The following is a 22,704-nucleotide window of genomic DNA, read 5'->3' as shown; positions in this document are numbered from 1 at the left end:
GCAACAAAAACCCTTATGCAGTTATATTATCTCATTTTGAGTTAAATTTAGACTGAACAGCCAATCAGAATACTCCCTCACGGATGATCGCTGATGCTGATTCAACATGCACAGTCAGCCAAAAGAGCAGTGATGAGGACCAACTAGAGCCAAGGGTGTGGAAAGCACTGCACTGAGTAGAAGTCTTTTAGTCGGGTCAGTGTGTCATGTGGTAGATCTACAGAACCTTACTTGGGCAGCCCTGGCCTACAGACATCCAGGTTTTTCGTGCTCTGGCACACCTCATCCCATTCAGGAAGAAGCCTAAGAGCCGCTGAGCTTGATCAGGCACATGATACAAGGCAACTGTGAAGAGCTGTGGGGCCCCATGACTGGAGATAAAAAACCTGATATAATATGGTGCATTAATTATACGGCGCATTAATAACAGTTGACTTGTTATCCCTTTAAAAAACTATGAGTAATCAAGGGCCTTTAAAGCTGCATTCTTCTGTTTTGCTGTTTGCTAATTTCCAGCTAACTTTAAAGTTCTTCTATATGTTCCAAGAGTGTTGCTTTTGTTACTTTTAGGTTATGGAAACATTTATTTTTAATGTTCTATAAACGTTCAGGGTTTTATTTTTTATGTTTATTGATTTTTTTCCCCCCTTGATTATCAAAACACAGAAAATATTCTTGCAAAATTTCAAATGTTCTGGAAACTTTCTACAAAACATTTCCAGAACTTTACAGGTTCAAAAGTTCTGAAAACGATCACTGTGTCCAGTTTTCTTAAATGTTCTACAAAATAATTGTAAAATGTCACAGATCAAATGTTCTGGTATAACAAAAATAGCTGATGCTGTCAAAAGTTAACATGGGATTCTCTCTACATCACACCACACAAAATGTATCTGAATGTAGTATAACATCATGGTAGTATAACTACTTTTTAAATCAAGTCTCCTGTCTTCTAGCTAAAATCATATGTATCCACTGAGTAGTGGGGTTCATTTTCTTCTTGTACACAATAGCTAGCTATGTATTTTAATCCTGCAAGCCATCTGTTTAATACCACACCAAATGTATGAATGCTAATTGGAAACTGGGCTCATAGAGGTTGCTGACTGCTAATGAGACCAGCTTGATTGTTGGGAAGCTTCTTGATTATGTTTAAGTAGCAGAAGAGTTTACACCAGTCATATAGGTAGCTTTATGAAGTCCCACCCATTTTTCCTTTGGCTTGTAATATAGATAGCTTGCTATGTACATTTCTCTGAAGAACAGTTAAAATAGGACATTATATTCTGTCATCTTTATGACTGATTTAAAATAGTCACCATTCAGAATGCTATCAGCAAAAATTTTCCAAGTGACAATTTTTTTGTTCCATGTCATCTAACTTCCTAAGCATACCATCTTCCCTGGCCTGGCTAGCTAGCAAAACACATCCTTACCGCGTGTACGTCTAGTGATGGCAGAATGATGCTTGCGAAATGTTAACATCTGAAGCAGAAATGATTGAGTGCTTCTTGCTTTTGACACACAACTATACATTGATATCTGATGGACAATAAATCATCAATCAGTCATGTCAGTCAGACATTTTGTTTATAACTGTTTATACTAGAGCACAGTATTCTGTTACTCTCATTTTTGGCTTGTATCTAATGTGTTTTGTATTCCAGTTGAGTCAGCTCATTTTCAGACTTATTAACAAAATATTCATGCTAACTTAAGTAAACCTCACATCTACTGAACTTTATATAAGTAAAAAAGTTCTTAATATTTGTCATTGGACCTACGGGATTTTATGCAAAGAAACATGGAACAATTTTTGTTGGTGTCCTTCTCATGAAACATTCTGACAGTGTGAAGAGCAAAATGTTTCTGTTGTCATGCATTATATCCTGTTGTCATCGTAATCTAGGGATCTTATATTTTGAGTGTTATCAAAATCTTACTCACACTGATTCCTTGTTAAAAAAAAAAAAGTTTTAGGGTGACCTTTATTCTTTTTGGCAGTTTGGGAGCAGTCTGAATGTAAACACCTCATTAACGCGCCTTTAGGCCAAATAATCAGTGTTTGATTACCCCAGACATTTTTTATTAACAGCAAAACAGAACCAGATTATACAAACTACCAGAGCATTTCACCTTGTATTTCGAGTGAAACAAAACATCATAAACTCGTGATGAAGCTTTGTTTCCAAGGTCCATATGAGGATCCAGAATAGTACTTTCTGAAAACTAGCTGTGAAAAAGACTTGCTATGAAACCCTGTATGCGGTGTATGCTAGAGTAAGCTTAGTGCAATGTAAACAATTTTTGTTGCACCAGAACATTAAGTGAACATTTTTATTGCATTAATTTTTTCTTGATTATGAGATTGTTAAGTTCAAATAGCCTAAGATTGTGCACAGTGATCGGTTTTATAAAAATAAATAAATAAATAAAGACTTTCAAATAATATTGTAAATAGTGTTTGTGTACCAATCAGAGAATATTTGTCAAGAATATATAACATTATATGGACATTTCATTTATATTAGGTTCAGAAAATTTGCTGCTAACTTTCTGAGAACCTTAAGTACTATGACGTAAGGCAATATGCTTCCAATTTACTTAGACTCTATTAAACATAAGAGTTTCACACTCACACCTTCACATTTATTAGTTTTTGTTCCTCATTCATTCATTTAAAAACTGCTGACTAGTTCAAATACGTGAGGTGAGAAACATCAACAGCTCTGGGCACAGGCTGATTTTACTTCACGTAAGGACTGCGTAAGGACTAGTGTTGTAAACTATATGGAATGCAGCTTTAAATAGAAGGTTACATGAAACCTGAGTTCTGCTGCTCACTGGGCTCCATGCTGTCCCTTTCCACAGCCATCCGTGGCTTTTCTCCACAGCACAAGATCAGCAGTTTCGAGGAGGCTAAAGGCCTAGACCGCATCAATGAGCGCATGCCGCCTCGTAAAGATGGGGTCAACCATGTGGGCCACTCCATGGGCAAAATGAACATGTCCGAGGCCAACGGCACCGATGACAACAGCAACGTCCAGTGATGCAGCGGCCACCTGCCTGCCCGCAACCGAGCCCATGCTACTGCCTCGCCGTGGGGCAGGATATTGCCAAGCCCGTAATTTAAGGCCTCCTGACGCCACCATGACACATAACTCCACGTACCGATCCACCACTGCTGCAGCATCCAATTAGAGAAGCAAACTATTCGAGTTCAAATCTTTCCAGAAAGTGGGTGGGAGGCAGCGTCTATTTGCTGCCAGTTTACTGTATGCAGGTTCTGCCACAATTTGGGTGCGCTGAACAGGGTAGGAAGTGTTGGGTTGGGTTGGGTTGTGTTTTTGCCCCAAGGGGTGGGGTGGGGAGATGTTAGCCAAGGGCTGGAAGTGTCTTTAGCAGAGAGAAGGCAGTACCTATGGCCACTCTGCCAACTCCTTACTGACTCCACCCATGCACCAATTAGGTGGAGTCTAAGAATTAGAACTCTCTCTTTAGCCTCATCCATCGCAACTCATCGGTGTGGGGTGACCAGCCAGTACCAATGCCACGCACACATTTTAATATTTTGATTAAGAGTTTTCTTCATGAGTCCATCTTATAATGAAATTATCGCACTGTTTAACATGTTTTGCTACTAGTATTAATGAATACAAAATTTGAAATAACAAAAATGAAAAGTTTGTAAGAAAGGACATTTAAAAAGAAAAATGTACATTTTGTTACTTGCAATGCAATCTTACTGGAGTATTTTTATTTATTGATATTTTTCCTTTCTTTTTTAGTTTCATTTTATGTTTCTTTGTTTGATTGGTTGTTTTTTTGTTTTGTTTTGTTTTGTTTTTTTTGTTTTTTTTTGGGGGGGGGGGATGCCATAAAGGAGTGCCTATGGGCTGTGGACTCATTTACCCCAAACATCTGTTTTGTGGATAAGCACGAAGGAGAGAGGGCCACAGGGGGAGCTTGGGGTCGACCTTTTGCACCACCTACTTGATTGTTTCTCACCTGCCTGTAACTTGAGAGAGAGAATGCACATAGTTATGTTTCGCAAGTCAAATAAATCAATATATATAAATATATATAAATATATGATTAATTATAATGATGGACAATATTGAGGACAATGAATTTTTAACAGCATCTATGGTATGGAACGCATCAGTGCATGCAATTAAGTTCCTTATTGATATGTGAAATTATAATTGTGATGTGTTTCAATATAGTAGATTTGAATTATTTCCCTCTTCAGATTATATTTGTAAAGTTCAACTTTGTTTTTTTTATATCTATATACAGTATATATATGATTTTGTAATCTTCTGTCCTTAATTTAATTTTTTCTTCCATTTTTTTCAACAACATTATTTTGGTATGGTTGATTTTATTTTTGTATTGTTTTGCTGTACAGGCACTGGCTCTCTTTTTGAGGTGTGAAAACTTGTGTTTTTTCTGTTCATTTGGTGTACAGAAGTTGTTCGATAGTGTGAATGAACATATTACTCAGTGAAAAGCAACATTCAGGCTGCCAAAGCATGATCGCATGGTTTATTCAAATATAAACAAATCAGACACAATGAAAATCCTGTGTCTCACTTTTAAAAGGAAAAATATATTCTCATTATAATTCTTGATGATATTATTATTATTATTATTATTATTATTATTCTTAAAATGAAACTTATGGTTCTTTTTTCCACTGTTTTCTGATCCTTGTTTGGTCCAGATGTGGTTTATTTCAAAGAAGGAGTTTAATGGATTTTAACTTGTGACTATTTTTTTCTTGTAATTTTCTCTTGAGCTAAGTTTTCGCATTTGACTTCCTAAATGATAACACACATTGTAAGCATGCCCTATGGGACAAATCACTTTTTTTACTCTTGAATAAAATATGCATGAAGTATACTGTCTCTTCCTTTTCTGTTCCTTTGCTGAACCTGTGGTGAGAATGTCACACTGGCCAGTTCAAAGTGCAGCTGTACTAAGAGACTTCAGGCCAAATGTAATTTTACATACAAAAGCCACTGAGATTAGAGTTCCAGTGGGCACCTTGAGCGAATCCTACTACAGTTCATTCTTTGCTTAGTTACACTGTTTGCCACATGCACTCATGGCTGATTTTCCATGAGAACATTGCATCTGCTTCCTGCTATTCATCCACAGGAAGCTATGGAAAACCATCAGGGGCCACAGCCTCCTCTCTCTCAAACCAGAATGCATACACGTGCACACACACACACGCTTGCTCACCAGGATACAACTACATTATACACGGTCTCATTCTTCTGTCAGCACAGGAAACGAGCTGAACATTGCCTCAGACTCATTCACTTGTTCAAATATCTGCACTTCTCACATACACCACTCTCTCTTATTCTGGTATTTATCTCACTATTGACCTCTATTAATGACCATCAGCTCTTCATAGAACACCGCTATAAACTCTCTGGATTAAGCCATGGAACTCTTATTTCCTGTGCTTGTCTTCTGTGTGTGTCTTTCCTTTATCTCAGCAGGTAAGACTGACGCTTGCCTCTTCACACAAATTTCACATTATATACTGGTGTCAAACAATTCAGTAGTTGCACTCCAAAGGATAATATAGTTTGACTGAAAGAGAAAGACGAAATGCCTGTATGTTCCTGTATAAAGCCTCTGAAAAAAGATAAAGCCAGGAACAAGCTTTTTTTAATTTTTCATTTTTATCTCATTCACATATAATTTTCAATAAACATGTAGACATTTTAGACAATGGTCTTAAATGCTTTTGAATGGTCTTAAAAATATCACCTATGTTGGTAATCAAAATTTAAATCATCAACCTTATAGTTCTGACAAGGAGCCCATCTGCTTAATCCATTGGTTACTAATATGGTATATATGTAGTGTGCATAATCACTTGAATTGTAATAGCCTACTGTGAAAATGTCTTACGTGAACTGAGCAGGACAAAGAAAAGAGACACAGGAGGCAGCAGGTCTCTGTCCCTTAAGCTTACAGCTTTGTATTGTGTTATAATATGCTGCTTTCAAATTTGTTCTGAACTGAACAAATAAAAAATACAATCAGAAATATATACATTGGTAATTTATTCAAGTTTGTAAAATAATTGACTTCACTCTATGTCAATTCTGACTTGTATCTAGATGGTGAAATTAAACATATACAGTGTTGTTTTCACAGTGAAAGCAACTCCACCAGTTTTAACACCTCAGCAAGAAACAAGAATCACCAGCAACACCTCAGTGACTGAGGCCCCTGCAGCACTAAGCGTAACTCCAGCACAGCACAGAGGTAATCCACCAGTATGATATCACTTCACACCAACAGACCTGCTCATAAAACACTATAACGAGATTTTGGATTTTGCTTCGCCTTCATATGTTTGATGAGCAATTGCCATTTTGTATCCCTCGTATGACTTTGAGGGTGATCTCAATTCTAACTTAATAATTTATGGGATCTTTTTATATGAGTTAGGTATTTCTAATGTATATATGTTAGAGTCCGTTAATGTATAGTTCATTGTTAGTTATTTTTATTTTTTGTGGTCTGTTAATTAATTTTAAACCTTATGGCATGGACAATAAAGTTTTGAATTGAATTACATAAACATTATAATGAGGTACTTTGCATTTCGCTTTCACAAGGCACTATAAGCATTTCAGGAGACCTTAATATAACCACTCCTGCCAGCTTTTCAGGTAAGTAAGTGTAAGCTTCCATACAGGCAGGGTGATGCTGTGGACAAACCCTTATGGGAAACAAACTCCAACAAACCCTTATGGGAAATGAGTTGGAACGATGAATCAACTCTTTATTTAAGTCATGAGACTAGATAAGAATAGCCTCAACCATTGTCTAACAGTAACAGGTTTAGTACTACAGAGATAATGTCATCACTGTAATGTGCATTGCAGGAAAAACCAAGTCAGTTAGTCTAGCATCAACTACATATTCATCGCACATGAATGAAAACTCTAATATGGAATTGAGCAAAACTCCCTCCTCCTCCTCCTCCTCCTCTGTAGCTAATAATTCAGGTGAGGAATCTTTCATCTATTCTAAGTGCACATGTCTATGGACCTCCAGTATCAGAGATAGAACATAAGAGTTGACACAGGACAAATGTGAAGTGTTTCTTTTATTTATAATATAAATATAATATTCTGTATATGTCTGGCATAAATAGAGGATTATATTACTGGAAGTACTTTGTCCTGGATTTAGCCCAGTCGTAATGTTTTTCTCTGTGTACAGGTTATGATACTGAACTTTCTGAAAGCCTCGTAACTAAAGAGATCACAAACAGAAGCTCACCAGAGGATGCTACACAAGACACACCCACAAATTTGCAAAGCAACAGTCTCACAATGTTAGCCTTTGGTAGGCTGCACATGAAATGCTCTCAGGAATCAGAATACATTTGAGGTTTTTGGCTGTTGTTTTTATATTTGTGATGGCTTTGCATCGTTCTGTTGCCTCCATACAGGTGTGATGAGTTTCATTCTTGTTTTGATCGTTGTTATGGTAATCTTAGTAACAACTGTTAATCTCAAAGGACGGTGTCATAACACAAAGGAGGAGGGTGAGATGCATGTCTTTGTCTATTTGGGGTGGGGTTCAATTCAAATAAATATCTGAAAAGAATGTTGTATATTGAATTTATGAGGGTTTTTTTTATTTACCTTCTAGGTGTTAAAGGCTCTATGATGTTGGAAAGGTATTAAATAAATTGCAAACATTCTGATTTCTGATTGCATATGTGCAAGTATATTAATAATATTCATTATTATAATTCTTGTCATTGGTTTAATGTTTTCACAGCAATATACCCAGCACTAGGGAGAAAGAAAACATCACATTGGTCTCTGTGCGGTCAATAAACACAGACACTGGTAAATATTTGCTGAAAATGCAACACTAGTTTCAGGCAGTGGCATTTGGATGTAAAGTAAGAGCTATCCTGACTTTTCCTCTGTTGACAGACACAGATTCACCACAGATATCATCTGTCCACAGTACAATACTCGACAATGAAGAACAAGACCTCAGCAGAGATCTCCTCGGTGTCAGAACAGGACAATAAACTCACTCAGCACTCTTTAACCCCCACTCATACACAGATGGTGCAAAGCTGTCTGTTCATGGCCCTTTTAAACTACAACTAACAACAGTATTTAAAAAGCTGAAGATTCAACTTATTTTTGCAAATATAGACAATTAAATGACTCTCAATTGCTTTCTGGTTCTGCTCAGTGGTTAAGGTACTTGACTTATCATTGGAAGGTTGCTGGTTCAATCCCCACCATTGGCACTGCTGGTCCCCTAGGCAAACCCCTTAACCCACAAGCTGTACTCAGTCATAACTAAGTTGTTTTGGCTAAAAGCGCCAGCTAATTGCTGTAAATGTAATTTTAAAAAAACTAGCAGTGTTAAAAACAAACTCAGTAAATTTGAAGGTCAAAGTGTTGTTGTCCACTCTTCTTTCCACCCATATTAGACATTCAGAATCTATATAGGAGAGGCGAGGTTCAGGAGATTCCCCGATTCGAGTTCCCAAATACCAGCCCTCATCTGTTGTCCAATACGAGTCACTGTACCTTTAGTTTGGTCAATGTTGTATTTCCGCTTCCTGTTAGCAATGGCGGTTGCTACTTGTATTTAGATTTGTTCGCGTCTTGGTCAGATATGCTAACAAGTCTTACAAAAAAAGCAAGTGTGGCATAGTTTCAGACATGCTGTTTATGATAATGAATTATACACGGACGAGTGAACTGTGTCACAGCGATGACAGTTAAGGTGGCATGCTGATGAAAATCGGAAACTAATCCGCTGCTACATTATTAGCTACCAACTAGCTAGCTGCCTGGCAACCTAACGCTAGCTCTGTGAGCTAGTGAGCTAGCTAGCTAGCTTCTTTACGCACTAGTTTTACTAGCTAGCCATTCCAGTAGTGTTGACCGATGTGAAAAGTTATCGGTAAATCTGATTTCAATGGTCGGTTTTACTGCCGACACTTCAGAATTGTGATTTTCGTCGTTTCCACTTTCTGCAGTGTTGGCAAACTGTCTTTGCAGCTGTCCTTCGGTCGTCAGCACCAGCGACATAGCTAACTCTAGGTGTCAGCCTCGCAGGGTATCGGCCGGTCGATCAGCTGTAGACATGCCAGCATTGGAAACGGATAAGGAGGAGTCCGACAGATTGATAGAGAAAGCAAAATTATGTCTGCGATCGGGTCGGAAGGAGAAAGCTTTGCAGCTGTTGTATGAGGCGCAGAAAATCTACCCCAGCACCCGAGCCAGAGGTCAGTAGCCTGTGATTGAACCGCTAGTCTAACGTTATTGGCAAATCAAGCCTGTTTGCGAGCCAGTTAGCTAGCCGGCTGGCAGGTCTGAACGCTGAAATAGAAAGTGCAGCGTCTGAATATTGTAGCTGTGTTGCATAATCCAAGGCCGGTTCAGTTGTCCAAATCCTAAATGCTCTCGTTTGCTCTTCAGAGAAGTTCCATTGTGTGTTTAATCGTTCAAGTCTTTGCTGAAGTATTAGAAAATGTAGCTAATTTGAGATTATTAATCTTATGTAGTTAACACCATGACATTTGAATTTATGATGATCGCATTAGCTAGAGTACATTCTGCCTCTACACTGTGCATCGGCGAAAGATTTGCGCATTCTTGTTTGTCAGCATTTTGATGCATAAGCAACACACTTGCCATTTCATCACTGATCTGTCATCTTTGTGAGTGTTTTGATTTTCCACAGTCCTGTCTGTATTCATATTCATACGAATGCATATAAAGATTCTTAGGAGATGTGTATTAACCTTGCATACTTCATTCATCTGAAAAGACGTCAAACTCAGTTGTGCGTCTCTCTAACAATCAGTCCTCATTGACGCCATTGTGAAGAATGGGAGCGCAGCAGCCCCTGAAACGGAGCGGACATACACACCACCGCCTGGCTGGAGGAACATGGACGAGGACAGCCGTGGCCAGCGGCAGCAGCAGCAGCGTCACAGTGCTGGCGAGGGCAGCAAGGGGCACGGCGATGACAAGAGCTACACTGAAGAGCAGAGGCAGGGAGTGCTCAGGTAAACGCACTCACCTAAAGCTTGGTGTGACATGTCACAGGCTAATGCTGCGTTCGGTCCATACCGTAGTTAGTCGGTTGAGTCGGCTTTCGTTTGACTGTGTCCTTGTCTTTAATACTGGCAGGATAAAAAGATGTAAGGACTTCTATGAGATCCTGGGAGTACCGAAAGATGCCAGCGACGAGGACCTGAAGAAGGCTTATCGAAAGCTTGCGCTTCGGTTTCACCCAGACAAGAACTGTGCTCCTGGGGCCACTGATGCTTTTAAAGGTAGGCTTTACATATGGCACTGTCCCTCCTCATTAGAGTGTAGTAACAGTGTAGTATGCAAAGCTTGCTTAAGATTGACATCTGGAGCCACCAGACTTTCACTGTGCTCATCATGCATGAAAGAAAAAGGCAATAAACATTGCCATGTGTATGAAATGCATTCAATTGTTGAACCTCATTCCCCTTTCCAGCAACTTGTGGCTTTACTTTAGCATTGCAGTTGGTTCTTTTTTGTAGCTTTTTTACTCACTTTCCTGCAATAACTGTCTCATGCACCTCTTGCTCTCCCTCTTGGCAGCCATTGGTAATGCCTACGCAGTGCTGAGTAACCCAGAGAAGAGGCTGCAGTATGATCAATGTGGAGAACAGGGAGCTGCAGAGCCAAGCAGTAATTCTCCAGACCCTCCACGGCACTCTCGCGGACATCACCGCACCTTCCACAGGGACTTTGAGGCTGACATCTCCCCGGAGGAGCTGTTCAACATATTCTTTGGGGGAAGGTTTCCAACAGGTTAGCCAAATCTATGGCTATTAATACTGAAGTTGTGAGAGATTCTAGGGAAATGGTTATTATTCATATAGATTTTATATTCCATTTGTAAATGGAGCATAATGTCTGCCTAATCTCAGTTAATGTTTGCAGGCAACATCCATGTGTATACCAACAGAGGAGCCTCATACTCACATTTCTACCAGCCACGGCGACGCCGTGTGTATGAGAGACGGGAAGAGGATGTAGAGGATAACCGGAGCCAGGTCCGTCAATTTCTGTATCCTTCATTTATTTGTTTACACAATCATCCTATTGCTCATCAAGGCCAAACCCCATGAAAATAAAACCCATTTTTAAAGATTAAATAGTTAATATTTGTGAGATTGACTAGTTAATGTTTTTTGTTTGTGTGTAAAGAATACATTCACAGCGGTCCTACAGCTTCTGCCCGTGTTGGTGCTCATCCTCATCTCTGTCGTAACCCAGCTGATGGCCACCAACCCCCCTTACAGCCTCTTCTATAAGCCGTGAGTGCCATTCTTAACCCTTTTTGAACAAGAGCAGAGGCTGATGCAACGACACTGTGCATAGCTGATGCATAGATTTTTATGTCTGTTGGGCCTGGTAGAAAGAGACTGATTGATTGTTTATGTCCTCTTACAGAGTCAACTTTAGATCTGATATCTTTCAAAGGAAAACACTGTCTTGGAGTATGTTTCTGTGTCTGTGTCCACAATGATAAGAGAACAGTGTTGTTGTCCTGACAGGTCCATGGGACTGGTGGTGTCCAGGGAAACCCAGCACATGGGCATACCATACTATGTGGATAAGGGATTTGAGAAGGAGTATCACGGGGTAGCCCTGGATGAGCTGGAGAAGACCATCGAGAGTGAGTACATAGAGCATCTCCAGAACAGCTGCTGGAAGGAGAAACAACAGAGTGAGTGCCCTCCTTTGAACAACAGTGCTATGTTGCTAAATGAATAACAAGGACAATTTCTCTTTCAGTTGCTGCTTGGAGCTTATCTGTTTTTACAAAATTGTGAAAATTGTATGCTTGTGGTAGTGCCACAAAAACGTCTGGTGACTTTACTGAGCTAAGTGTATTATCATGTAGTTCCTCAACGTCATGTATGATTTGTGAGTGAGCAGCAGTTTATGTGTGAAGCACTCCTTAGCTGTTACTCCCGGCATGTCCGGCTGTCTATTACACCCATGCCCTTCAGTGACCGTATGGACCGTATGGTGTGCTTCTATGTCCACCCACCCAACCCCACCCACACAGAGTCAGACCTGGCTAACCTGGGACAGCTGTATCGAGACGAGAGGCTGAAGCAGAAGGCCGAGACCATGAAGCTGGAACACTGCGAGAAGCTGCACCGCTTAGCGAGCCACGTAAGGGGCAACTGAGCCCCCACCCAGCCCCCACTCCACTCAGGCACCTAACTCTCCCCCAGATGAAGAGTTCTTAGTATCAGTGCTTAATTTCAGTTCATCTGTTCGACTGACCTCGTTGGAAAAAGGGACAATGCGGAGCAGAGGGGGCAGGCGGAGAGCCCGTGCCCTTTACCCCTGCTGCTGGGGGAGGGGCAACTGGCAAGCTGAAGGGTGCTGGAGATGTGGGCAGTGATGTATTCAGCCCGCCTACTGCGCCAGTGAAGTGTAACTTCACCGCAGTCCAGGTGTGAGTGTGCGTGCGTGCGTGTGTTTTTTGGCAGATGTTAATGTTATTTCCTTATATTAAGGAACTTGGGCTGCAAGCTCCATACTTGCTGAGAAGATAGATGCTAGAGGTTCTAGTGTTCACTCCCATTTTATTGGATGCCTGCCTGAGTTTTGCTAGTATTACTGATAATAGAAAATAATTTCATTTATGTACATTAATTTATTTAACTTATTTATTCCTTATTTTTGTTCATGTGCAGTGACTTCTAAGTGACTTACATCTAATGAGGTTAAAGAGCTTTCAGCTGAACACTAAGATTTTTTTTTTTTAAAGACTAAATTAATGTAGTTGCAAAAACAGGCCACTAATCACTACTACATTCAGAAGCTCTTCCATATTAAAGAGACTGTATATAAAGTTGAATTTATTTTTGTGGAATTTACTTTACTCTCTTGAATGATTTAATTGTTCAGTTGCCTTGACTCCTGTCATAGGCCATTAGCTTAATCCCTAATACAAATCCTTTTCAGATGTGTTGTAGAGCGAAAAGAAGTCCTCTTTCTGTGATGTCAAAACTTTGCCAAAAGCCATTACCTCGGTTGTATTCATTCATAGATTTACTCTTACCAGATTCCAGTTTGTTTATGTGTGTTGCATGCAGCCCAGTGATGTTCCTTTGCTTTGTGCTAGTGTTTAACAGCACCATTAGGATAGGATTTATTTACAAGCTCGTGTTAACAGCCAAGGCACTGAAGAGTCAACTATTACTGTTTAATTGTAGAGTACCTCATATCACTCAGCACTGGTCATGAAGTTTCAGATGTGATGACCTTTTTAATACAGCACATTTGGGGCCCTGGGATCCGTGCTGGACGTTTAACAGCACAACAAACGGGGCCCTAATCAGGAATTCATGGGTTTCATTGGAGTAGCACTGGCACTGGAAAAACGGAGACTGCAGGCGATCTGCAGTCACATTATCTTGCATCCATAGCCAAGCTAGTGTGTTCGGTTAGTTGGTGGTGAGTGAGATTTTGTTCTGGTTTAATAAAATACTAAGCATTCCCTTTGTTCTCCTGAATGCCATTATTCTAAAGCACTGTATGATTTCTTCTTCTGTGCAGATGTTTACAAAAGACATATACCAGTGTTGGGTATTATAGCATCATTCATTCTGCCATGAGGTAGTTTGAGTATTCTGATGGGTCTTTTATCTTCATTGTCGCCTCCTCTCAGCGCTGTCACTGCTACTGAGAAGCTCGTGTTCTGCGATTAACTATCCGGTTATCATGTTTTAATTTCATACATTATCATCTGCACACAAAGCAAATGTCAATATACAGTAAAGTGTACTTGTGCCAGTAGTAAAGCTCGACTTCCACCAGCCTGTTCAGCTATATACTGCGGGATCGTGCCATCATCTCTCCCTGTGCACACATACCGGATCAAATTTCCAAGGCTGGGGAGGAGAGGGTGATTGGCCCTGAGAGTTCAGACAGGGGGAAGGAGTTGTGGCATGCCTGTCTTCATGGCTCTCTGGCACTACTGAGTTAGTGGAAGGAGTCCACAGTTGTTATTCCTGATCATTTCTTCATCTTGAGGTCTGCTTCCATAGCACACCGCCGGCCCCTGGTACCACCGTCCTGGGGAGGGGTAGAGAGATGCACAGAGGGGAAAAAGAGTTTGTGCAGACTCTGAAAGCTGTGAACTAGGTCAGCCCACAACTGCGCAGTTAACCGGTTCAAATACATGCACACGAATTTCAAAGGCAGGCAATAACTGCAATTACTTGAGTTCCACGATTAATTACCATGATTCCTTAATTAAAGTGAAAAGAAAATTACAACACACAATATCTAGTCAAGCATTGTCTTTAGGAGATTTACATGTTACTGTCTGGTGTGTGTACAGTAACAGTAGTGAAGGGAATACTTACAAAGAGAGAGAGGAGGAAAGCAGGAGAGGCCATGGCAACAGTGTCCTGTGAGGACGAGAAGTTATCAGAAAAAAGCAGACTTGGGTACTTATGTATATCCACTGAAGGGCCATGTGCAGATATATACAAGCTAGACATGCTCATTACTGGCAAAATATGCTATTAATGTTTCTGTCTATCCCTCCCCTTCTCTCATGCACATATGCAAGAGCAGTTATTGGAAAATAAAAATTAGTTCAAGAATTAGAGAAGTAAAGGGTAACGGGAGCAAAGTATCTTATTTTTATGAGCATATCTACTTGTCATTTGTGCCTAAACTAATGAGGCCCATCTCTCCATGTAGTCCATATAGTAATGATGAGAGCAAAGGTACAGAGTAAGACCCCCTGATCCAGCTCTAAGGTCCCTAAGCAAAAAAACATTTCCCGCTGACACTATATACAGCTGATTCCACGTATCATTTTGAAGGACAACTAAAATGCCACCTGCTCAGTGATCTGCCAAGCCTAGCATCTGTTTTTCTGCTGACCAGACAGCCAGTTCTGTAATGAGGACGAGGCAGTACATCAGCAAACAGCAAGAACTCAATGTGAAAGAGGTATTACTAGACACATGACCCTCATAATGGTAACATCCAGTCCATTACTAAACACACAACACTCTTAAAGGTAACAGCTAACACTGTCCACAACATGCAGTCACATATGTGAACCCAACTACCATTGTTTGCACAGCATGATGCCATTCTCCCTGGGGCTTAAACCTTCACCTCATGTGAACTCATTCAAGTTTGGGCTGCCTCTTAGTACTTGTCTCACTTCCTTTCTTTATTCCGCCACTCACTCTTTTTGTTGTAGCTTTTTCCTGCCTCCGTCCCTTCTGCTGCGTCTCAGGGGTCCATAATATTGCCATGGTTCCTGGCAGCAGTATTTCAGCGAGTTAGTCGTGTGTGTTTGGCGCGTCACCTTGTCGCTGGGGTCCTGTTTGCGGTTGGCCTCTCGTCCGCGCAGGCTCTTGGCGCTGATGCCCGACTCTGAGGTCTGCATGACGAGCTGGGTGGCCAGGTACTGCTGGACCTGCTCCAGGACGTCCCGCTGCATCTCCAGGGCCATGTGGAAGACGTCGTGGTCCGAGCTGTTGTACATCACCGCGTTCTGAAACATCAGCATGATGTCACGCTGGAACTCCGCTGTGGTTCTGATCAGTCCATTCTCAATGTTCTTCTTTATGGTGGACAGGTCCATAGGCCTGGGACAGAGAGAGTGAGAGATGCAAGACCTTTTCTTTCTACTAAAAATTCTCTCTACAATCATCAGTGAGTGAATGTACCGCTGTATAGACTGGTCTCTATAATCTCTTACCTGTGGACAATACTGTGGTAACCAGGGGCAATGTCATCTGTCACTGGCTGCAGGAAGACGTTAGCATATCTGTCCAGATGAACCAAGGTTCAAGTTCACTATTAACTGTAGCAGAGGACCTTGCTTTTAAATGGCTAAGAACAGGGCAGGATTTGTTTTTATTTGTTTGTCCCAGCATTTGTTTTTGTTTTTATTTGTTTGTCCCAGCATTGTTATAGTCAGTGGATAAACAATTGCTATTGGCTACAAGAACGTCTTACCGGTGATTGGCTGCTGCTCGCCACACCAACATGATTGCTTTCTTCCAGGTCTTCTGAGCCTGAATGGCCTCCTGATCCTCACTGCTTATGGAGCTGAAGAAGAGAGCGTATAATTCAGTTAAGGTCGTCACCGGCTCCCAGGACTGGACCTCATTGTTCATGCCTGTGGCATGTGTCCAACACACTCACAACTGTGAGGATGCCGGGCTGCTGGGGGTGGAGTCAGCGGCGGTGTGGAGCTGCAGGGAGGAGCAGACAGTGTGCATGCTGCAGCCGACCTCACTCTTGCTGGCCGCCGGCTCCAACTGTGCCTCAGGGAGAAGGCCCTGGGCCCCCTCCCCATCCACATCACCCCCCTGCTCATCTGTCCCACCCCCCAACCCTCTCGTCTCAGAGACGCTGCCATCTTTGGCATCACTTAGACTCGCCTCCATTTCCTCTGCCTCCTCCGTTATGTCCTGTTGAGAGAGAGAGAGAGAGAGAGAGAGAGAGAGAGAGAGAGAGAGAGAGAGAGAGAGAGAGAGAGAGAGAGAGAGAATGCTTGGGCTCCAGGCTCACTGGTGCAATTCCATTTTTTTTGCTGGGATTTTGTGTCTAAGTAGGGGGTTACTGTACCTTGGAGAGCTGTCTTGCAGTAGAGTTATCCTTTGGATGAGAGTCTGGAAAATCCCAAAAGAGATGGGTTATCTGAGGAAACTAAGAAACAGCGAGCATGCGCATGAGGCGCACGAGCCTTCGCCCACCTGCCTGGGACTGTGTCCAGTCGCCGCCGTCACTCTGAATCGCAGCAGATGGTGGCTCTGGTTCAGAGCAAGCTCCTGGCATCTCTCCAGAAGGGCAGCTAGAGGAGGAGGGGTGCCCACAACCCTCACTGGAGCTACAGGGGTCCTGTGGGACCCCCACACCCACTGTCCCGTCCTCCAGGTTTGGGTGCGGAGAGGGGGTAAGCACAGTTTCCCCAGCACTAGGGGCCTCTGATCCCACAGGCTCCCAGGGGCTTGACAGAGTGTGGCCTGTGTTCTCAGGCAGAGACAAGGCAGCCTCCAGAGCCTCTGCCTCATCACCTTCCTGATGAGATAAGAGCATAGTCTTCAGTCACTAGCACGCGAAGCTTCAGAATCGCAATGCATATAGGGACCCACTTCAGCCAATGTTCAATATGTGCAGCTCCAATTATGTCATATTTGTACAAAAATTAGAGGAACATTTATTTCTGTGGTCAAGTTATGCTCCTATATGACATATAATAACCATCATGCAGAATATAAAGTGCAAAAGAAAATATGAACAATGCTATCATTTTCATAATTACAGTGGTATTGCACACTAGAGGAATAAAGATCTCGAATGTGTTATCTGATAATGTGCCAGTAAAGTAGCATTTAAGAGCAGTCTGGGATCACCTTGTTTTCAATAATGACTATAATGTCCCCCACTGTCTCCAAATCCAGCTCATCTGTCATGCAGGACAGTGTGACTAGGTCCTCCTCCAACATCGATGCTTTACTCTCCACTGAGTGGCCACCATCCACCCCTGCTTTACAGTCAGACAGTGGAAATAAGTATTCTACTTCCTCACCCACACCACCTCTCAGTCTCCCCTTCTCTCTCATACACACATGCAGAAATTCTAGCAGAAACCATTACTTCCTCACGTACACATAACATGACATGAGCGCTGCCATGAAAAAAAGAACATGCAAGCACTAATGTTGGAATAACATCATTTTGATTCATCCCGGAAAAATATCCACTGGACAGCTCTCTCCATGTGCTGCCAGTGAGCAGGAAGCCAGCGGTAAAGGAAAAAAGCAAAGATGGGGGGGGAGTGGGGTGGGGGGTGAGAAGAGAGACAGACAGAGAGGGTGTGAGAAACACCTGCGTTCACTGCAGATGCTACAGCAGCAGGCGGGGGGGCACTGGAGGCGGAGTCTGCAGTAGCCGGTGAGCTCAGCTGAGAGGGGAACTGGGAGGGGCCAGCTTCCAGCAGACGAGACAGCGTGGGAGCACCTATGCCCACAACACAACCACATAAACAGCAGGACACACAAACAGATGGCAGACACAGAGAGCGTGCTAAGTGTTCAGCTAAAAGAGGCTCCCTTGCTGCAACACTAACTTACACTGTGTCTTTGACACAAGTGCAAAGCAACATACAACACTCACAGAAACAGTCGCTCTGCTCGCACAGAAGCCTTTCAGCCACTGGTAACTTTCCTGGACCCAGTACAAGTACAAAAGAAAAAAGCTCCAGGCAGCTGTTACCCCCATAGGAGAAGACTGGCTAGTGTCATGTAAAATGCTTTTTTCTGTAAGGAAATTTGGTAAGTTAGAAATCTCACTACCCCACTGTAAAGGTTATAGAAACTACTATAACTACTACTGTGTGTGTGTGTGTGTGTGTGTGTGTGTACCGGTCACAGTCTGAGAAGAAGGTAGGCTAGAGGATGTGGGCTGTGATTCACGGATGCCTGTCCCCTGACCAGTCGGACACTCCACATCCTCCACCTGAAAGGCACATAACATGACTGCACTCCACAATAGCTACTATCCTCACCTACACCGTCAAGTTTCACACTTCACACCAAGTTACCTCCATATAGTTTTATGGTTTTAAACACACTCTGATGTAGTTTTAAATTAGTTTCCAAAACAAATGTAAATGAATGCACAGATGTTCATTTAGAACTTCAGTCCCTCAGCCAACAAGCGGCCAGCGTATGTGGGAACTTTAAGGAGGTTGGTCAAGCAGGTGGCCATCTCATCATTTGTTTACTTTTTGCTGCATAATTCTATGTTGTTTCATCGTTTACTGTGTTCACTATTAATATGCAATGTGGAGGATAATAAAAGAAAAGGTAGCCATGTCTACGCGTGTAACTGGAACAGCAGGTGGGAGAGGCTGACCAGCCAGGGGCCGCTGTTTAAAAGGCCGTCCTTCTTCAGCAGCTCAGACAGCAGCGGGGAGGGCGGCGGCACACCCTTCTGACCCAGCGGCTTCCTTTGCGTGCGGTCCTCCGGCCGGCAGCCCCGTCCCCGACCCCCCGCCCTGGGCCCTGGCTGCTCTGCTACGGGGGTGGGCAGTGCCGCGCCTGCACCCTGGAGGAGAAGGGAGAGCATGAGGCACGCCGGCTGCAAACGAGCAGCACGAGCGAAGGCAAAGAGGGACTCACGGAGGCAGCAGTGCCAGGCTGTTCTGCTGCATCTCCAAGGGCGGCTCCGGGGGGAGAGCGAAGGCCCACCCCGGCAGCACGCTTCGGGGCGCTCTTCAGTGCCAGTCTGGCTGCAGAGGAGAGGAGGTGGCGTGCTGAAGCTTCACAGCCATGACAAACGTCTGACTCTGGGCTTCTGTGAACCTCTGACTTTAGGGTTTCTGTAAACCTTTTGGTTCAGACAAAGCCCTCTGGTTTCAAAACTATTGTCCCATTTCAGCGCAGCAGGTTGATGCGCTATAACTTGCAATTTCAACTCAGCTTAAAAAAAAAAAAAATCTGTTCCTTAAAAACTGAATTTACAAAATACATGGATAACTGATGATGACGCAACATATATCTGACCACTTCTGGCTTACTGAGCTACTATTAAACTCACAAGAAAAATATTCTACAACAACAGGTGGAAACTGTCATTACATTAGCATGAGAGCAGTGTGAGAAGGTGCATTGTGGGCTTTCGTCCAGTACCCTGATAGGCTGCATCTGTGGCCTTTCTCTTCACCTCCTCCTCCTCCTCCTCCTTCTTCCTACTCCTGGACACGAGGCACCAGTAACAACATGCATAATTACACGCTAGATAAATATTGATTGATCGGAGCCAGTTTTTGTAAAGCACTGTATGACTATTCTATTAGGGAGACAGCATTAGCCATTACCTGTTAGGAGATATTGTTTAAAGGATATGCTTTTTACTAGGATGATCTTGACTTCTGGGCAAGTAGCGATGAGAGCAATCTAAAGATGGAGAGTTTCTTACTGTACAATTTCCTCCCATAACTCTTCTACTCTAGAGTCCTGGTGGCCTGCCTGGACCAGCTCTGCCTCTCTCTTCAGCTTCCTGATAACACATTGGAAAAGCATGTGACCTATGAGGGCGGCGCCTGAACCTGTGGCGGATTTAATCGAGACGGGGCAGAGCGGCAGCTCTGAGTACCTGTGCTTCTCCTGAGTGTCTCTGATAAGCTTTTTCAGCTCTTCGATCCGCTCTGCTGTCAGCCGGCGCACGATCACATCCTCCACCGTCTCCACCACCTCACCTTTCTCGCCACGCTTCCTCCTGCGCACACAGAGCACTGCCACTGAGGAGGGACCATTGGTCATAGGCATATGCAGAATCTGTCACCTGGAAATGGACTTACTTTGGAGCCTCTGTGCACTCCAGGAGCTCTGAGTACTGCGAGGCACAGTGCTGAAAGAGGGTCAAACGGAGTGAAAATATTGCTGTCAATAAAGCCTTATTTAATTGCAAAAAAACTGATGCCGCTGAATTCATACAGCCAACAACCTTCTGAGAGAACCAATCAGGGGGGCGTCCAGGCTCCGCAAATGGCTTAATGGCTCGACTCACAGACACCCTGAAAGAAAAGAAGTTGCGCTCATAAATCAGAATTGTACTTCTCCCAACCCAACACACAAAGATAAGAAATGATCTCTCAGTATCATAACTGAGTATACATTACAGCATGGTACAGCAGTACCAGTTCTGGTCTCCACTCTTCATGACAGAGGATGCCAGGCAGAGCTTCTCCCTGATCGACCATGGCTCCGTTGGACCCAGCTGCAACTTGTGCTCTGTCCAAAGAAAGTTAAAGAGAAGGCTAGTGGACACTGCATGTTAAAACATTTAAAGAAGGCCAACCAAATACACGGTCTGGATTATTTGCATGCTGCAAATTATCGGAAAATTCCTCACAGAATCAAATGCAAAAGACAAGAGTTCACCGAAGGACAGGGAGGACGAGTGGGCTTGTCTCCATCAGTTTAACAACAGTAACGGAGCCATTTTGACTATCGTAAGGTTACGGCAAAAAATAAAATAAAAAATGCATCACCAACCTCTGACAACAGAGTTTTCAAATGCAAATGTTTGCATACAGCAGTAAAGTGATTGCTTTTCTTTTCATAGCCAACCTACTTCAGATAATATAATATGGATTCTCTGTTGCAGACGTAACGTTAGCTGTCATCTCAGTGTCGTGTGGATTCAGCCAATGAATCCCATTCTCATCCCGCAAGATTCCTACATATAGGCAACTGCGTGTGAGACGCATCAGACTCGTAGCTATATCCGCAGTTTTCACTGGTGCTCTACAGTTAGGCATCGCTATGCCACAGTCGCTAAAATACACACAGAACAACTTACTTCCAAGTCCGCTCGCCATTTTGTCATAACTGGACGGTATTCACCACTCGTCTCCTGACAAGCGCATGGTTATCAAATGTAACAGAGCATATCCGGTGTCTGGATTTTCCAGTGGAACTTTGACATAAAAGTCCAGAACACAAGTAGCTTGTGTAGCTTGTGTTGTTTATCTATCTATCTATCTATCTATCTATCTATCTATCTATCTATCTATCTATCTATCTATCTATCTATCTATCTATCTATCTATCTATCTATCTATCTATCTATCTATCTATCTATCTATCTATCTATCTATCTATCTAGATATTCTAGATATTTTAAGTATTACTTTGTAATCTTATTAGGCAATATCAGAGCAATGTTTGAACACACCACGAATTATTCACGCATAGCACAAATGCCAACTAAACATATATGTTTAGTTGCATTTGTTTAGTTGCATTTGTGCTATGCGTGAATAATTCGTGGTGTGTTCAAACATTGCTCTGATATTGCCTAATAAGATTACAAAGTAATACTTAAAATACTTAAAATTTCTGCATAATGTACACTAATAAACTGTCTGTGTGGAATCAGGATGTTTTATAACTTGATGCTGACGTCCCTGAATAACACTAAGCCAATACATTGAATCATACCATCATACCCTCTTTGGGAACCTGTGAATTGTGCGACTTTCCTTATTTTAAAAAAAGGTATTGCACGTATTAGCGTGTCTTTCTTTGCTATTGATTTGCCTACAAAAGTGATCGGTGGATAACAAAGATAAAGACTAACTGCATTAGCTCGTTATCTAAATTAATTAGTAGCATAAGCTTATCCCAGTTTTGTAATTTTGCATGTCTTTTCTCACTACTCCTCTGCACATAGCTATCATATCCATTCAAAATACATTTTAATACAGCCCATTGTCATATCAGACTATGCCACGAGGTTAACAACTATTTGTAATATCGAGGTGGTACAAGTTCAATCGCTTTACAGAAAGGATTCACTTAATGCGGTCTTTAAACAGAACTACTCAGCTTTTATTTTGATTTAAAATGCATACCGGAAGTTTAATTATTATTATTTTTTATTTTTCTGCTGGTGCAGTTTATAGACGTATATATACAAATATATGGTGCAGACATGTAGATAGCTAATGATGCCAGTACTGGACTCCGTACTACACTGGGTCTCCTGCCTTTTAATACATAATATTGTAATCATGACAGCTTTGCACCATTTAACCATAACTAACCAGGTGGATGAACGGACGGTT

At 42.3% G+C, this 22,704-nt stretch overlaps 4 protein-coding genes across 31 annotated transcripts in view; 3 read left to right on the top strand and 1 right to left on the bottom strand.

The window, feature by feature from the left end:
- ppp3ca (protein phosphatase 3, catalytic subunit, alpha isozyme) overlaps positions 1-4,905 on the top strand; it is a 43,253-nt gene extending 38,348 nt beyond the window's left edge. For all 9 annotated transcript variants that reach the window (XM_035527555.2, XM_081720275.1, XM_081720281.1 and 6 more), the window contains one exon: positions 2,872-4,905. In XM_035527555.2, the coding sequence (XP_035383448.1) occupies positions 2,872-3,050 (179 nt within the window). In that variant the 3' untranslated portion in view covers positions 3,051-4,905. The remainder of the gene's footprint in view (positions 1-2,871) is intronic.
- A 330-nt stretch (positions 4,906-5,235) lies between these two features.
- ecscr (endothelial cell surface expressed chemotaxis and apoptosis regulator) lies at positions 5,236-8,737 on the top strand. 5 transcript variants are annotated; one of them, XM_035527558.2, is made up of 9 exons: positions 5,237-5,516; positions 6,184-6,294; positions 6,651-6,704; positions 7,032-7,043; positions 7,261-7,386; positions 7,493-7,588; positions 7,696-7,723; positions 7,828-7,898; positions 7,989-8,737. In XM_035527558.2, exons 1-9 carry the CDS (start codon positions 5,459-5,461, stop codon positions 8,087-8,089), a joined length of 657 nt encoding a protein of 218 aa, XP_035383451.1. In that variant the 5' UTR covers positions 5,237-5,458; the 3' UTR covers positions 8,090-8,737. The 5 variants fall into 5 exon arrangements, with proteins under 5 accessions (XP_081576409.1, XP_035383451.1, XP_035383450.2 ...); XM_035527557.2 differs by having other exon boundaries at positions 6,921-7,043; XM_081720283.1 differs by lacking the exon at positions 6,651-6,704 and having other exon boundaries at positions 5,236-5,516; positions 6,921-7,043.
- dnajc18 (DnaJ (Hsp40) homolog, subfamily C, member 18) lies at positions 8,148-13,587 on the top strand. 2 transcript variants are annotated; one of them, XM_027022672.3, is made up of 8 exons: positions 8,148-9,307; positions 9,889-10,093; positions 10,218-10,363; positions 10,662-10,874; positions 11,007-11,119; positions 11,274-11,383; positions 11,624-11,796; positions 12,142-13,587. In XM_027022672.3, the coding sequence occupies exons 1-8, from the start codon at positions 9,166-9,168 to the stop codon at positions 12,264-12,266; spliced, it is 1,227 nt and encodes a 408-aa protein (XP_026878473.2). In that variant the 5' UTR covers positions 8,148-9,165; the 3' UTR covers positions 12,267-13,587. The 2 variants fall into 2 exon arrangements, with proteins under 2 accessions (XP_026878473.2, XP_081576408.1); XM_081720282.1 differs by lacking the exon at positions 8,148-9,307 and adding an exon at positions 9,317-9,742.
- An 85-nt stretch (positions 13,588-13,672) lies between these two features.
- brd8a (bromodomain containing 8a) lies at positions 13,673-21,532 on the bottom strand. Of its 15 annotated transcripts, none has more exons than XM_081720265.1 (23): positions 21,438-21,476; positions 21,131-21,314; positions 20,755-20,866; positions 20,580-20,649; positions 20,434-20,483; positions 20,229-20,351; positions 20,052-20,132; positions 19,763-19,827; positions 19,253-19,362; positions 18,987-19,178; positions 18,494-18,587; positions 18,246-18,296; positions 17,958-18,089; positions 17,483-17,616; positions 16,823-17,147; positions 16,695-16,738; positions 16,269-16,537; positions 16,080-16,172; positions 15,820-15,888; positions 15,302-15,706; positions 14,944-15,000; positions 14,459-14,503; positions 13,673-14,165 (listed from the first exon to the last, which is right to left on the bottom strand). In XM_081720265.1, exons 2-23 carry the CDS (start codon positions 21,165-21,167, stop codon positions 14,114-14,116), a joined length of 2,610 nt encoding a protein of 869 aa, XP_081576391.1. In that variant the 5' UTR covers positions 21,168-21,314; positions 21,438-21,476; the 3' UTR covers positions 13,673-14,113. The 15 variants fall into 15 exon arrangements, 14 of the variants coding, with proteins under 14 accessions (XP_081576391.1, XP_081576395.1, XP_026878466.2 ...); XM_081720269.1 differs by having other exon boundaries at positions 21,210-21,314; XR_004776222.2 differs by lacking the exon at positions 21,438-21,476 and having other exon boundaries at positions 15,424-15,706; positions 21,131-21,431.
- Positions 21,533-22,704: the final 1,172 nt, after the last annotated feature.

This window comes from Electrophorus electricus, chromosome 8, assembly GCF_041902795.1.
Source record: "Electrophorus electricus isolate QZ-2024a chromosome 8, ASM4190279v1, whole genome shotgun sequence".
NCBI classification, from domain to species: domain Eukaryota; kingdom Metazoa; phylum Chordata; class Actinopteri; order Gymnotiformes; family Gymnotidae; genus Electrophorus; species Electrophorus electricus.
Note: the sequence above shows the minus strand (reverse complement) of the source record. Positions and strands in the feature narration are given on the sequence as shown.